The sequence below is a fragment of the Oculina patagonica genome, chromosome 11 (genome assembly GCF_052425735.1).
Source record: "Oculina patagonica isolate OP01 chromosome 11, crgOcupat, whole genome shotgun sequence".
NCBI classification, from domain to species: domain Eukaryota; kingdom Metazoa; phylum Cnidaria; class Anthozoa; order Scleractinia; family Oculinidae; genus Oculina; species Oculina patagonica.
The window spans coordinates 4,464,772-4,477,206 of record NC_135768.1 but is presented as its reverse complement, the minus strand read 5'-3'; the positions used below and the strand labels follow the sequence as shown (position 1 = coordinate 4,477,206).

General features: G+C 39.5%; 1 protein-coding gene across 1 annotated transcript in view; it reads right to left on the bottom strand.

The window, feature by feature from the left end:
- Window positions 1–12,435, bottom strand: part of LOC144630636 (1-phosphatidylinositol 4,5-bisphosphate phosphodiesterase beta-4-like) — a 31,546-nt gene that overhangs the window by 8,508 nt on the left and 10,603 nt on the right. The window contains 17 exon segments of the mRNA XM_078489009.1: window positions 81–185; window positions 583–682; window positions 1,026–1,190; window positions 1,806–1,908; window positions 3,278–3,329; window positions 3,526–3,577; window positions 4,046–4,118; window positions 5,360–5,444; window positions 5,808–5,961; window positions 6,302–7,392; window positions 7,925–7,969; window positions 8,393–8,486; window positions 8,900–8,984; window positions 9,732–9,811; window positions 10,374–10,461; window positions 10,965–11,028; window positions 11,311–11,457. Of these exon segments, the coding sequence (XP_078345135.1) occupies window positions 81–185; window positions 583–682; window positions 1,026–1,190; window positions 1,806–1,908; window positions 3,278–3,329; window positions 3,526–3,577; window positions 4,046–4,118; window positions 5,360–5,444; window positions 5,808–5,961; window positions 6,302–7,392; window positions 7,925–7,969; window positions 8,393–8,486; window positions 8,900–8,984; window positions 9,732–9,811; window positions 10,374–10,461; window positions 10,965–11,028; window positions 11,311–11,457 (2,583 nt within the window).

Sequence of the window (12,435 nt, the reverse complement as noted above, 5' to 3'; positions counted from 1 at the left end):
TAATAAAAAAGCTTTTAAATAAGGTGTCATTACCACAGTGTAGATAAATGGAGTACATAGCTAATGAAATTTATACTAACCTGTAAATCTCTCTGGAATGTAGGTCTTGAGCGAAATTTGACAAAATAGTGTTGCCAATGGCAGTGGCATGTTGTGTTCTGTTCTCAGGGAAATGTGACGAAAACCTATAAAACAAAGTAATGTAAAGATCACTGATGATCAACTCATAAAAATTACTATTTCAGCACTGTTGTTGACAGATATACTTTCTTCATTTTTATGCTCAGTAGGGCACAAAGAGATGCAATCAAATAATTCCACTTTTAAAGATCTTACATAATCCTTTAACATGTAATATGTAACATGTTTTCCATGCTATTTCAGTTCTGACTGGATACAACCAAGCTACTAAAATTCACAATTCATGTTAGCTGACACACCGCATCCATAGAAGGGGGAAGAGAAGGGGGATTTTGAGGGGGGAGGGTATACACCAAAACATCTTATACAGGGAGACTCTCCCCCCTCAACAGAATATGGTTGGATTTTCATCCTCACCCGTCCAAAACATTACTTACTTACCAGATTGTAAGCCATCTAATGGAACAACTCGCTGAGCAATCAGTTTATCGTTGTCATCCACAACACCGAATCTCAAGAGAGCAAGTTCTGGAAAGACAACCTAGTGATATGGAAAAAAATAAGTTTCTTAGTTCTCAACCATTTAGGACTGAACAGTTTTAGGAGCAGACTTGGACAGTACAACTCTATCCAGTGTGTTGAACTCACAAACAAGTTGACAACACAAATTGCTTCAACTTGACAACTTGCTTGCAACTTCCATAATGTCTCATATAACATCAAAAATGTTGTAGGGTTCTGAAAACTCCTACAACAATTACAGCATCAGATGATGTAATACCCAGGAAGAAAATTGTATGCAATTTTAAGATGATGCAAGCAGCCTGTGCTACGAGAGGTGCATGCGACAAAGGTACTGCACGTCTTTATCTGTCCTTTCTTACCCGTCTGAAGACAAATACATCCTCCTCATAAACTGGATCCATTCCATTATTTTGAACATATTTAGTCTTGTATTTCTTGCGTAGCGTGTCAGTTGGAAGGCCATACATGTCCACCTCCACACACGTATTTATCTTTTTGTCAGACAAAAACTGTCCTGAAATCACCTAAAATGATGTCAATCAATTAGTCTTCTCGCTTCTCAAACCGCCACAAGTTTATTATTTTTGTACCAATTGTCACCCCTATAGACGCTTTGCATAAATGGCGTCCGCATTTGAATAACAATACAGATACATCCTAAGCCTCACATTAACGTAAAAAATCCTTTGTCTGTAACATCCACATGAGGCTAACGATGTACAAAGTATTGTTATGCAAATTTGGGCGCCATTTATGCAAAGGGTCTATTGATTGTTTGACTGACTGACTGACCGACTGACTGACTGCCTGACTGGTTGATTGTCAGACTGACTGACTGACTGACTGACTGACTGACTGACTGACTGACTGACTGACTGACTGAGGTGGGTTGGTTGGTTAAGTTGGTGGGGTGGGGTGTAGTGGATTGGGTTGGGTTGGTTGGTTGAAATCAAATTTGATAGATTTGATCACTAGGAGAATAAGAGTTCTTCTGCATTAAATGAGCTTTATGGTACTCTTTTCTATGCCTATGTCTATCAGTTTGTTTTCTCTATGTCACTTAAATGGCCTTATTATAGATCACATGTTTATAATGGCAACTTAGCGTTACCAAATGAAGAAGTAGAAGTCACATTCACCTTGACTTTTACTGAAGCAGCTACCATTCCATCAATAACTGTTTCAGTGAATGGATCAAACTGCCGATCAGTTCGACACATGAGGTCTGGCTTGAGGAGATACCTGAAAATTGCCAAAAAAAAACAACAAGACAGGAAAAATTATTATTTACCCCCTACAAAAGTAAACAATACTTAATATAAACAAAATATAAGATCCGAGTCGGCCTTAACCCTAAGATTGCGCTTTTCTTGCCGTAAGCTTTCACTCCAGTTTGCTTGCGGTTAGCTTTCACTGCAGTCTGCTTGCGGTTAGCTGTTTTTTGTTGTTTGGGGCAACACTTTTTTGATAAGTTTTCTCGATAAAGCGCCTGCACAACACTCAACTTCTGTGACACACGCGCCGTTGATCCGATTTAAGGAACGCCAAGTAAATGGCATGGCGAGCGTGCTCAGCAAAATCACATTCTGCTGGTTTTCCAATTACATCTTGCTTTTGCTTTCAGTAAAGTGCTGTTTGCTCTCCCATCTCCAATCCTTACATTATTACATCACACAAGACCCTGCGCGCGTAATCAAGACAAGATCGCAAGCACTTTTTGATCGATCCATACATGCATAATTAATAAGGTAGCAAAAACAAATTTGCGATGGGAGGTAGCGCTCCGGGTACTCACAAATATCTTATAAGTCACTTCTCGGCAACTTTGTCGCGGCAGCATCCAAGCGGACACTGCAAAACTCGCGTTGACAAAGTTCCCGGCAAGAAACTCTCGTTTTAGGCTTTTATTCTGCCAGGCTCAAAGCTACCTTGGTTTGTGCAACGTTGTTCTGGAGCGCTAAACAGCGCTGTTGTACAAAACAAAGGCAGGAACATCCCTCAGTTCTTCGAGCGATGCTTTTAACTTACGGGTATTCAGACTTAATGATGTCCTTCAACCACCTGGCAGCCGCACTTACGCTAAAACTAACCGAAGGCTTTGACTTTCAGGAACAAACGGCCATTTTTTTCTCTTTCCTCTCACATGACACCTATCAGGTGACATCGCGTCACAATGTGATATCCAGTCTTTTTCTTAAAGCGAATCCTCAACATGGCGGCTAGAAACTAAAAGCATGGCTCTGACAAGTTTTTCAACCTCCCCGGACAGTTAAATAACGCTAGAAGGAAAGATTTACACGTGATGTGTCGAAAAACTCATACTGCTGGCTGACTATGGAGAACGTAAGCTTTGCAAAACGCCTTTGTTCTTTGCATACGTAATTTCTGAACAACGAAGCTAGGTCCAGCGAATTTGAATACAGATCAATGTTTAGCACACGGAAACGAACTTGCGTGAGAAATTTGGAGTTGTTTGTGACAGTTTTCAATTGGCCAAAACTCGATGTGTTCTTCTTGCTCTCAGTCCTTCATTTTAGTACGGATGAAACCAAAAACTTATGTTGGCTTTCATTAACATAACTTGAATAACAGCAATATACATGTAACATACCCGCATCTTTTATTGTATTCAAATTTTCCATCATTCAGCTGATAGGCTAAGTCTGTGGAGGTTAAAAAGTTCACATATTTTTGTTAATTTTTAGTATTTCATACTAGAGATATTTACAGATATAAATTGACAAAAAGGAATTTTTTTCACAGAAATAGTCCATAGTATTACTTGGGTTATTACACAGTCACATTTTGAGCCATAATTTCCACACTAAAGTAACACTACAAAATTGCATATGTTGATACCTGATGTTTGAAAGTTAAGTGAAACCATTTGACAGCCAACATTCCAGAACACCTAGCAAGAGAAGGTGAAAGTGAGAAATAAAGTAACAAATATTGCGTCTGATTTTTTTTTTTTTTTTCCTTTACAAAAATAAATATCTACTAACAACAGTTTCAGTAGCAACCTGTGCGGCATGCTCTGGGTGTTAAAATATGGGATCCCAGGTACCTAAGTTCTTGGAAATATCCATACCCACCCCATGGAAGGTCATCATAAGATCCAAGGGGTGGGGGGATCTCAAAAGTTTGAAGCTAAACTGCAATTTCTGGAGGTATGTATGTGTGTTAGGGGGGGGGGGGTGTCAAACCAAAAAACCTCTTTGGGGATGTACAGTATATTTTATGGAACAACACAATACCCGCCAGAGCTCCAATGGATGCCCAGTCTTATTTGAAGCCCTGCTTTTCCTAGTATAGGGAACAGGTTTTGTTTTAAAGTCAGAAGATGTACAACAAAAAACAGGCACCCTATCATGCCTACCTGTGGCATGTAATTGCTTGAATCAACTCTACTTCCCTTGGGATAAATCCTGGACATTTGTCGTTTGTTATATCTAAATCAACAGTCAAGAATTTTTTGAACATGTAAATTTTCCATAGATTTAACACTAAAGTATTGGGCCACTAGATAAAGCAATCTTTCTTACTAATACGAGACTTAGCAACTATTTTATTTCAGAGATTTCGGGGATCACATATGTGCCTGCTAGAAAGCAACTTTTAAATTAGTAAGCAACTAATTAAATACAGTGATTTTTCATGAAATTGTAAAAAGTTGTTGATTTAAGTAGCTGCGAATAAGTAGTAGATTCATAAATTATAATATTATAATGGCCACTCCAGCACAAGTTGGCAGGGCTCCAGACTAACTTTTTTGCTAACTAGCCAAGTGGCTAGTGACAGCATTGATTTCACTAGCCAAAACTTATTTTCTACTAGCCACAATTTTTAAGCATAGTTCTTCTTTTAAGGGGGGGAGGATGAAAACAATGTGCGATAATGTTTAAACCTTGAGCCGTTAAATGTTCCTAAAATCTTCATGTTTTTTTTTTCTTTCAAAATTCGGCTTTGTTCTTCACTATAAAAATTGTATATGTACATGCGTTTTTGTCAACTAGATTGTTTAAAGCTTCACATTCTGTAATGTCAACAGTTTACTTAGTTATATTCTCTGAAAGACGATTTTAATAAATGCGGTTTCTTGCCAATGCCTGACTTTTTCACTAGCCATTTTGGCTAGTGAAAGGCCAAAACCTACTAGCCAAACCTGCATTTTTACTAGCCTTTGGCTAGTTGGCTACCGCTAGTCTCAAGCCCTGAGTTGGTCAGATCTGTACTGCAAAATTCACCCCTCCATGCAGAGGCAGATCTAGGGGAGGGGCCTGGGAGGCCCCGACCCATTCTTTTTTCAGTAAAAGACTTTTTCTTCTTAATAACTCCCCTAATGGAGGGGAAGGGGGGTAGGAGCCCGGGAGAAAAGGGGGGTGGGAAGCGGGATTCCTAAGGTGGCGGGAACCGAGAAAAAAACGAGTAAAATTTCTGCAACATGTTGTTATATTTCGCAATAGATATGGGACAAAAAAAAGAGAACAGTTACGGAAAGGGGTGGGAGGCGGAAGTAAAAGATATGGGAAACGGGAGTTAAAGGCACATGAGGCAGGGGGCTCAAACCCCCCTGTTCCCCCTTCCACCCCCAGCCCCTTCCTAAAAAAATTTTGGGTGAACCCCTCCTTAGTTCATGCTCTGGTTCTGCCACTGACATGGAAGGACCAAATCAAGTTGCACAAAAGGATACTTCACAAACTCCACTGGACTTGCTTTCAGTAAACCAAATCCTGTTGACTCGTTAAATGAAGAGATGTGATGGGACAAGTTTTTCTCTGCAAGAAATGCAAAACCTCAAAAACTAATTCCTATCACCAGTTGTTGTACAAGAGGGGGAGGAGGGAGGGGAAAGGAGAAGAATAAAGAGAAGAGAAGGGAGGGTGAAGAGGGGAGAGGAGAGGATATAAGGGGAAGAAGGGGAGAGAAGTAGAAGAGAGGATGGGGGGGGGGGGGGGGGGGGGGGGGGGGGGGGGGGAAAGGGGGAAAGTGTGAAGAGAGGAGAGGAGAGGAGAGGAGAGGAGAGGAGAGGAGAGGAGAGGAGAGGAGAGGGAAAAGAGTAGGAGAAGGGAGGGAAGAGGACTAAGCAGAGAAAGAAAGAAAGAAAAAAACATTCAATATCCTTAACAAAATAAACTTACTCTCTGCTTCATCGAATCCACTGAACCGTACTGGATGAATGTAATTCACCAGAGATGATAGGTAGGGATGAATGTTCCCTGTAGTTTCCACAGTTCCACTGAACTGACCAAGGAGTTCCATGTCCTCAGGAGTAAGGCTTGCCGTTCTTGATGTCTTAAAAATACATATTTAATAATTTATATAGAGTTACCTCTACAACAGAATGGAAAAAATGTGGATTTGATATCTGAGTATAATCGCAAGTACCGTAAATTTTTGTAATGATTTTGAATACATCCCTATCTGGGAGTCAGCTAGCTTTCAGAAGTGTAGCAGCTCTTGCAAGCTTTTAATTTAACTGGTCCTCTTGTGTAGCAGTTGCTATTATTTTATTTTATTTTTGTTTAGGGGGGGGGGCCTCCTAAAGTCCTGTCAAAGGGTAGCAAGGCATTCCTGTGAGAGTTAGCAAAAACTGCTACCTGACCCTTAGCTTAAACTTTTCAATTAACTTTACCTACCTTCTTCCCCCCATGTTCAATCTTAGTGAACTCCCAAAGCTTGCTAGTTTTTCCTCTCTCTTCTTAATCTCACTGATCGAGTCCCTCTCCTCATCATCCTCAGGATTCGACTCAACACTCTGAGTGCTTGCATTACTCTCTTTTCTCCCGCAAACAAATTTTGGATCATAAGATGAGTCTTTACTGCTTCTTGTAGAAGAAGCTCCAGAATTTGTCGCCTGCACTGAAGAATGTGTTCTTCTGCTATCCACTTTGCCGTTGCATTGTATAACAGATGAATTGTTATTATTCTTCTGGTCACTGTCCTCAGATTCTAAATCCGTGTACAACTTTTTTCCGTCAGATTTTAATGAACTATCATCGGAATCTTCGCCGTTTGTATGGTGGTCATTTTCAGTTGCATCAGACACTTCCTGAATGGATTCAAGGGCTCCATTAGTTCTGTATGGTTTATGTACAGCCGCAACCTCTGTAGTGCTTGTTTCTTCTTTGGTAGACGGAAACTTGTAACATGTTTCCCCACTGTCTGTCACTGTAACTGTCGGTGTTATAGAAAGACTATCACTGTCTGTCGAGCCATCTGAGGCAGCACTCAAAGTTGAAGCTAGAGAAATTCCTGACACGCGAGTCCCAGAGTAAGGCACTTCTTCGCTAGTTCTTGACGATCTTGGGCTACTTTCAGAGCTACAATTATCAGCAAGTATCTCAATACCTTGCATTTCTAGAAAGTTTCTACTGTTCCGAGACATGACAAAGGTATTTTCCATGTCCTTTGACATGCCATTTAAGCCTGCCTCATTAAAAATCTTTGAAAGAAGATAATTTGAGTACTCCGATTCAGCTCTGTACTGAGCTATGTCATCAAGTGTAACTGCCTTATCCTCAGGTGACGATTCTTCTGCCACAGTTGTAGCAGATTCTCGTAAAAGGTCATTGCATACTTTTTCACTGTATGCCATGATTTTGTCAAATTCCTCACTACTAAAAGAACGGCCACGAGAATCATTATCACTTTCCTGCGCTTCTTCCTCCTCTTCAATTTCATCATCGATTATTGCTGTTTCTTTTATGCTTCCACCTCGAAATCCTGCATTGGGTAAATAACGATAAAATAAAGCCTCGCTCAGTTTCAACTGGTCTGACATTGTGTTTCTGTTACTTTATGGATGTGCAACAAGTAAACCATTATCGTCATCATTATCATCATCATCACTATTATATTCATCATCATCATTATTATTATAATAATTATTTTTGTTTCAACAGCTCATGGTGGCTGGTGACATTCACAGTGCTTCCCAGCATTTATTTTTTGTTGGATCAAGACTACCACTCTTTATCACTTGATGCGACAATAATGGTATCAAACTAAATGCCTTTTCAATGGTAAATAGGTTACTATAGCAACGGTATAACCTGTTAAATACACTCTTAATTTTAGCTTTAGTGCTTATCACTCAAAAACGAGCTTGGTGATCCCCATTTCTTATTATCGAACTTGTGATCAGCATGTAAAGATACAACTTTTTGGAGAGTTTTAATTCTCCAGGGAGGGTTCAGAGCCACCTTAACTTTTTGAAAATTTAAACCCTGGAAAAATTAATATCTAGAATACATACCTGAAGTATCTGTTGCTTCAAAATCACTGAAAATTTCATTGAAATCTAAAAGGACCGAAATTAATGAACAAAGTTAAAGTATTTAGGCCTTGCGTGTTAGTTACTTTATGGTACAAATTAAGAAGCAAAAATTCCCTTGAAAAATCAGTAGTTCCAGAAATCTGGGGTAAAATATCAGTGTTGTACATAGTAAAGCAATCAAGGGAAGGGGGGGGGGGACACAACAGTAGAGCCTTCAGTGTGACAGCCAAAAGGTGGTCATGCCTACTTACCAGAGATGGCCGCTGTATAGGGGTTTTATTTACAGTATATGAGGATGATACTGACAATAGTTTTCAGACTCTGACAACTTGCTGCTTACTAGGAGTGTACAACTGCAGTTACTTGCCAAGGCATCATGCATGGGGGAAAAAAAAACTCTTAGGGACTAAACCTATGTGGGAAGATAAGAAGTGTTCGTTCTTTTACCTTCTGTTTCCTGTTCCGGCTTTAGTTTCTTGTTCTTTACGATTATTCTTCTTTTCAGATGGCTTGGTGATGGAAGAGGTCTGCCTTCCTCAATCTTAAAAAGAAATTGAGAGAACCTTATCAGAGGAATGAAACATAAGCCTAAAGTATCAGTCTCTTTATCCATCACCCACACATCGATTATGGATTTCTTGGAATATTTTCAGTCCAAAAGCCTTCACGGTAGTTTATTTTCAAAATTTCCAATGTTTTGAATATCCAAGACTGTGAATTCATTTAAAATGGACAAAAATTTCAATTCAGCAAATGCCGCCATGTTCAGTGTGGCTTAGTGACCAAGCCTTCAAATGTAGCTATAATCACCTCTCGTGCAGTGATTACCAACCCAATCAGAATGCCCAATTCTTATATTCACCTCTGAAATTATACTGATCAAAATTAAAAATTATTCTGTGTCCTGCCATGCAGCAGAAAATGAAAAGTAAATGATGTTAAAAAGAAACTCACTGGATGACTATCCAAAGGCAGCTTTAGAAGCATGTCTCCAAAGATATCAGAACAGTAACAAGCCATTTTGTACTGTTGGTACTTGCTGCAAATAAACCATGAGAAAGCAAATTGACCAGGGCCATAGGCAGGGGGTAGTGATGGGTGTGTCTGCAACCCCACCCCCACAAGCCAGAAAGGTATTTCTAATCAGGGAGTGAGGGTTTAAATGAATCTCAGAATGCAGGAAATGTGGACTTCAAGGACTTGATTTTTCAAAATTTCCCAGGGGAGAATACCCCAGACCTCCCTAGACACTCACACTTCTGCTGCCTGCACCCACCCAAGCAAAATCCTGTCCTCGGCCCTGTTTACTGTGGCTAAATGTAAGTGTGTTGGTCTTTGGATCAACAAGTCCTTATTCAAACCATGGCTTAGGCCATCATGTTGTGTTCTTGGGCAAGACAATTCCATTTTCAGTGGGTCCCTCTACCCTGTTACCGGTTGTTCAAAGGGTGGATAACACTATACACCGGATAAATCGCCATCCAGTGGATAGCGTGGTTTGTTTTGTTAAAACTTACTGGGGTACCCATTTGACAGCAATTTATCTGGTGGATAGCATTTTCCATTCTTTGAACAACCAAGCCCTGAAGTATAAATGGGTACTACAAACAGACTGTTTGGGTGCAACCTTTCAAAATCCCGGGAGTTACCAGAAATGGACTAGCACTCCATCCAGAGGGAGAACCAATACTCCTAGTCACTTCATGCTTAGAAAAATATCTCATACTACTTGGGGCATGACATTGGGAACTGTGATCTCTTTCACAGAATAAACAACCATAAATACCTGCAGTGATTCTCAAAGGAAAGTATCACTGGATATTCTGACGTCACAAATGCTGAGTCACGTATCGCTTCTATTACATCCTAGAATTAAAAACAAAAATAACTAATTTACATCATTTTGCACTATTTGCCTGGAAAAACCTGTCGTTTAAGCAAGATGAGTCGTGACAATTACGTGTCTTATATTCCATTACAGTTGCACCTATTGCAAGTGGACACTCTTGGTACCAGTGAAACTGTCCCCTTTGGAGAGGTGACCACGTCTGGGAGGTTAAGTATGCCGTGTCTGTAAGTGGTTGGGAACATAACTAAGTGTCCGCTTATGGGAAGTGTCCACCAAGGAAAAACTGTCCATCAGCGGAGGTTGGACTGTACATTATATTATATAGTCCAAAATGGTATAGTCCGAGAAAATGTCTGTCTAAGGGAGGGATCAGCTGTTTACAGCCCTTGGTAGGGGGGGGGGGCAGGAGAGAAAATATGCACCTGCAGGTGAAAAATGGAGGTGTTCAACTGAAAGGCACTAACCAGCACCCACCAAGGGAGCAGGGTTGGGATAGGAGTGAGAGCTCTCACCTGCTATCAAATAATGCAGCCAAAATCCCATGTGGATTGAGTTTGTTGCTGCTATTTATTTTATTACCTTGAACATGATGTTAGTGCACATAGCTTTGCCGTGTGTTATGATGGGTTCATCACCAGGCCCATCCCAGCAGTCCAGTTCAATGCACCTAATATGAAACACGTTCAATAAGAAAGAAAATCCACTTTTAATCATCTCTACCACACATCAGTCAATGCCAGAAGTGCTAATAATACCATTAATTTCTAAAAGAAGCGACACCTATTACCTTTGCATTTAGCAGATTTTCATTACTGCAACTTTTGGTGAGAGAGGGTAACAGCTTGGGGGTCACTTTTTTTGGGGTAGCTTAAACATGTACCATATGTGGATCAATCCACATTAATACAAAAGTTTTGAGGAGGGAGTCAGTCTTTGTTTAATGAGAAGGGATGAAGAGTATCTTCTGTAAACCTATCCCGTCTGACAATAAGTAACGATAGAATTCTTTCGAAGCATCATTACTTCCAGGAGGATCAATACATTTACTTAAAGATTTGCAAAGAACCAAGAATTTTATGTCTACTTCCAGAGAGTAACTACATTTCATAGGTCCTTACTTCTAGAACTTTACAGCTGACCAAAATATTTCTTAACAAACAACTATCTTACCGACAGCCTGCCAGCAGGCATTGTCTATACATCTCCACTGAGGACTTGCCACCAAACTGACGGCCTATCAAATTCAAGAAAATAAGCTCTTCTTCACAACTCCATATTCTCTAGCAGACATTTTGGGCAGCGCCCCCTTAAATCAGGCATTACAACTGAGCCAAGCAGTTAACACACCACAAGGTATGTGTAGTGGCTCACCCAACAAGGTTTGTGTTGTGTGACGAGTTACTCAATTTCTCTGCTGTACTAAGAGCACAGGGTCATAGCACAAATTAAAATAGTAGTAACTCGCCCAGAGGGTAAATGTTGCACAACGAGTTAATGATTGGAAGAAGTTACTCACCTACAAGGTATGTATTGTGTGACGAGTTGATGAAGTAGTGCGAGAGAGGCTGGGTCATGTCTTGGTAAATTTCCACTCTGTTTGGCATCATGAGAAGATTGTCCTCACTCAACAGATATCTTGTCAGTCCATTAACAGTGATGCGATCTGCAAAAATAGCACAACAGTAAATTTGTTGATCAAAACACGTGCACTAATATTCAAGCTAGGAGTCAATAATGAAGGAAAATCATATAGACCTAATGTATAGACATAATTAGACATAATTTATTTATACACGAAGAGCTTAGGAGCCGTAGCTCGTTAAAACGCTCTCGTGAAATGAAAAAGGTTTAAAAATTACAAATAAAAGACGGTTAAAAAGGTAAAAAGTGTATATGTACAATTGTGATTATGACATGAATAAATAGAAATCTAAATATAATTCTAGTTAAAAGGTAATTACAATTTCAATTAAAAAGGTATCTAAAATTACAATAAAAAGTTCATTAAAAAATAACAATTTTAATTAAAAATGAAGCTAAAATTACAATTAAAAAGGTCTTTAAAAATTACAGTCAACAGAAAGAGCAACTGCAGCTTTCTTCTATAGGTAATTTGGATTCGGACAGTAATTTCTTAAAAGATGCGAGATCTTCGGCCTGGCGGACTTCAATAGGTAAACCATTCCAAATGCGTCTAATCGAATTGCTAAATGAATGTTCAAGCCATGCTGTTGAGACGCTTTGTTGTTCCATTTTTGTGCCGTAGCCACGCAAGTTGTACTTAACACCTGTCCGTATTTTAAAAAGCGATTGCAGATATAAAGGGCCGTTGTTTTTTAGGCATCTAAGTATTTACTTTTTAAGAGCTTGAAATAGATGGTGTGGAGCAATAACTATTAGCAAGAGAGAGGGGCTTAAAAGATGGGGGGAGCTTTAAAGAGCTTTTACAGTAATTCTTAAGGTTGCAAGTGAAAGAGCAAAAACCCCATGGCCACAATGCCCCTTTACTGTCTTGCAAATTTCAGATCTTTAGATGTGTAGGCATAATTTTGGAAGTAATTTTAACATTTTGTCACAAAAAACATTCTGATTAATTACTGCAAGAATCATTGACACTGTTGTATTTTAACTGTTTCAATAC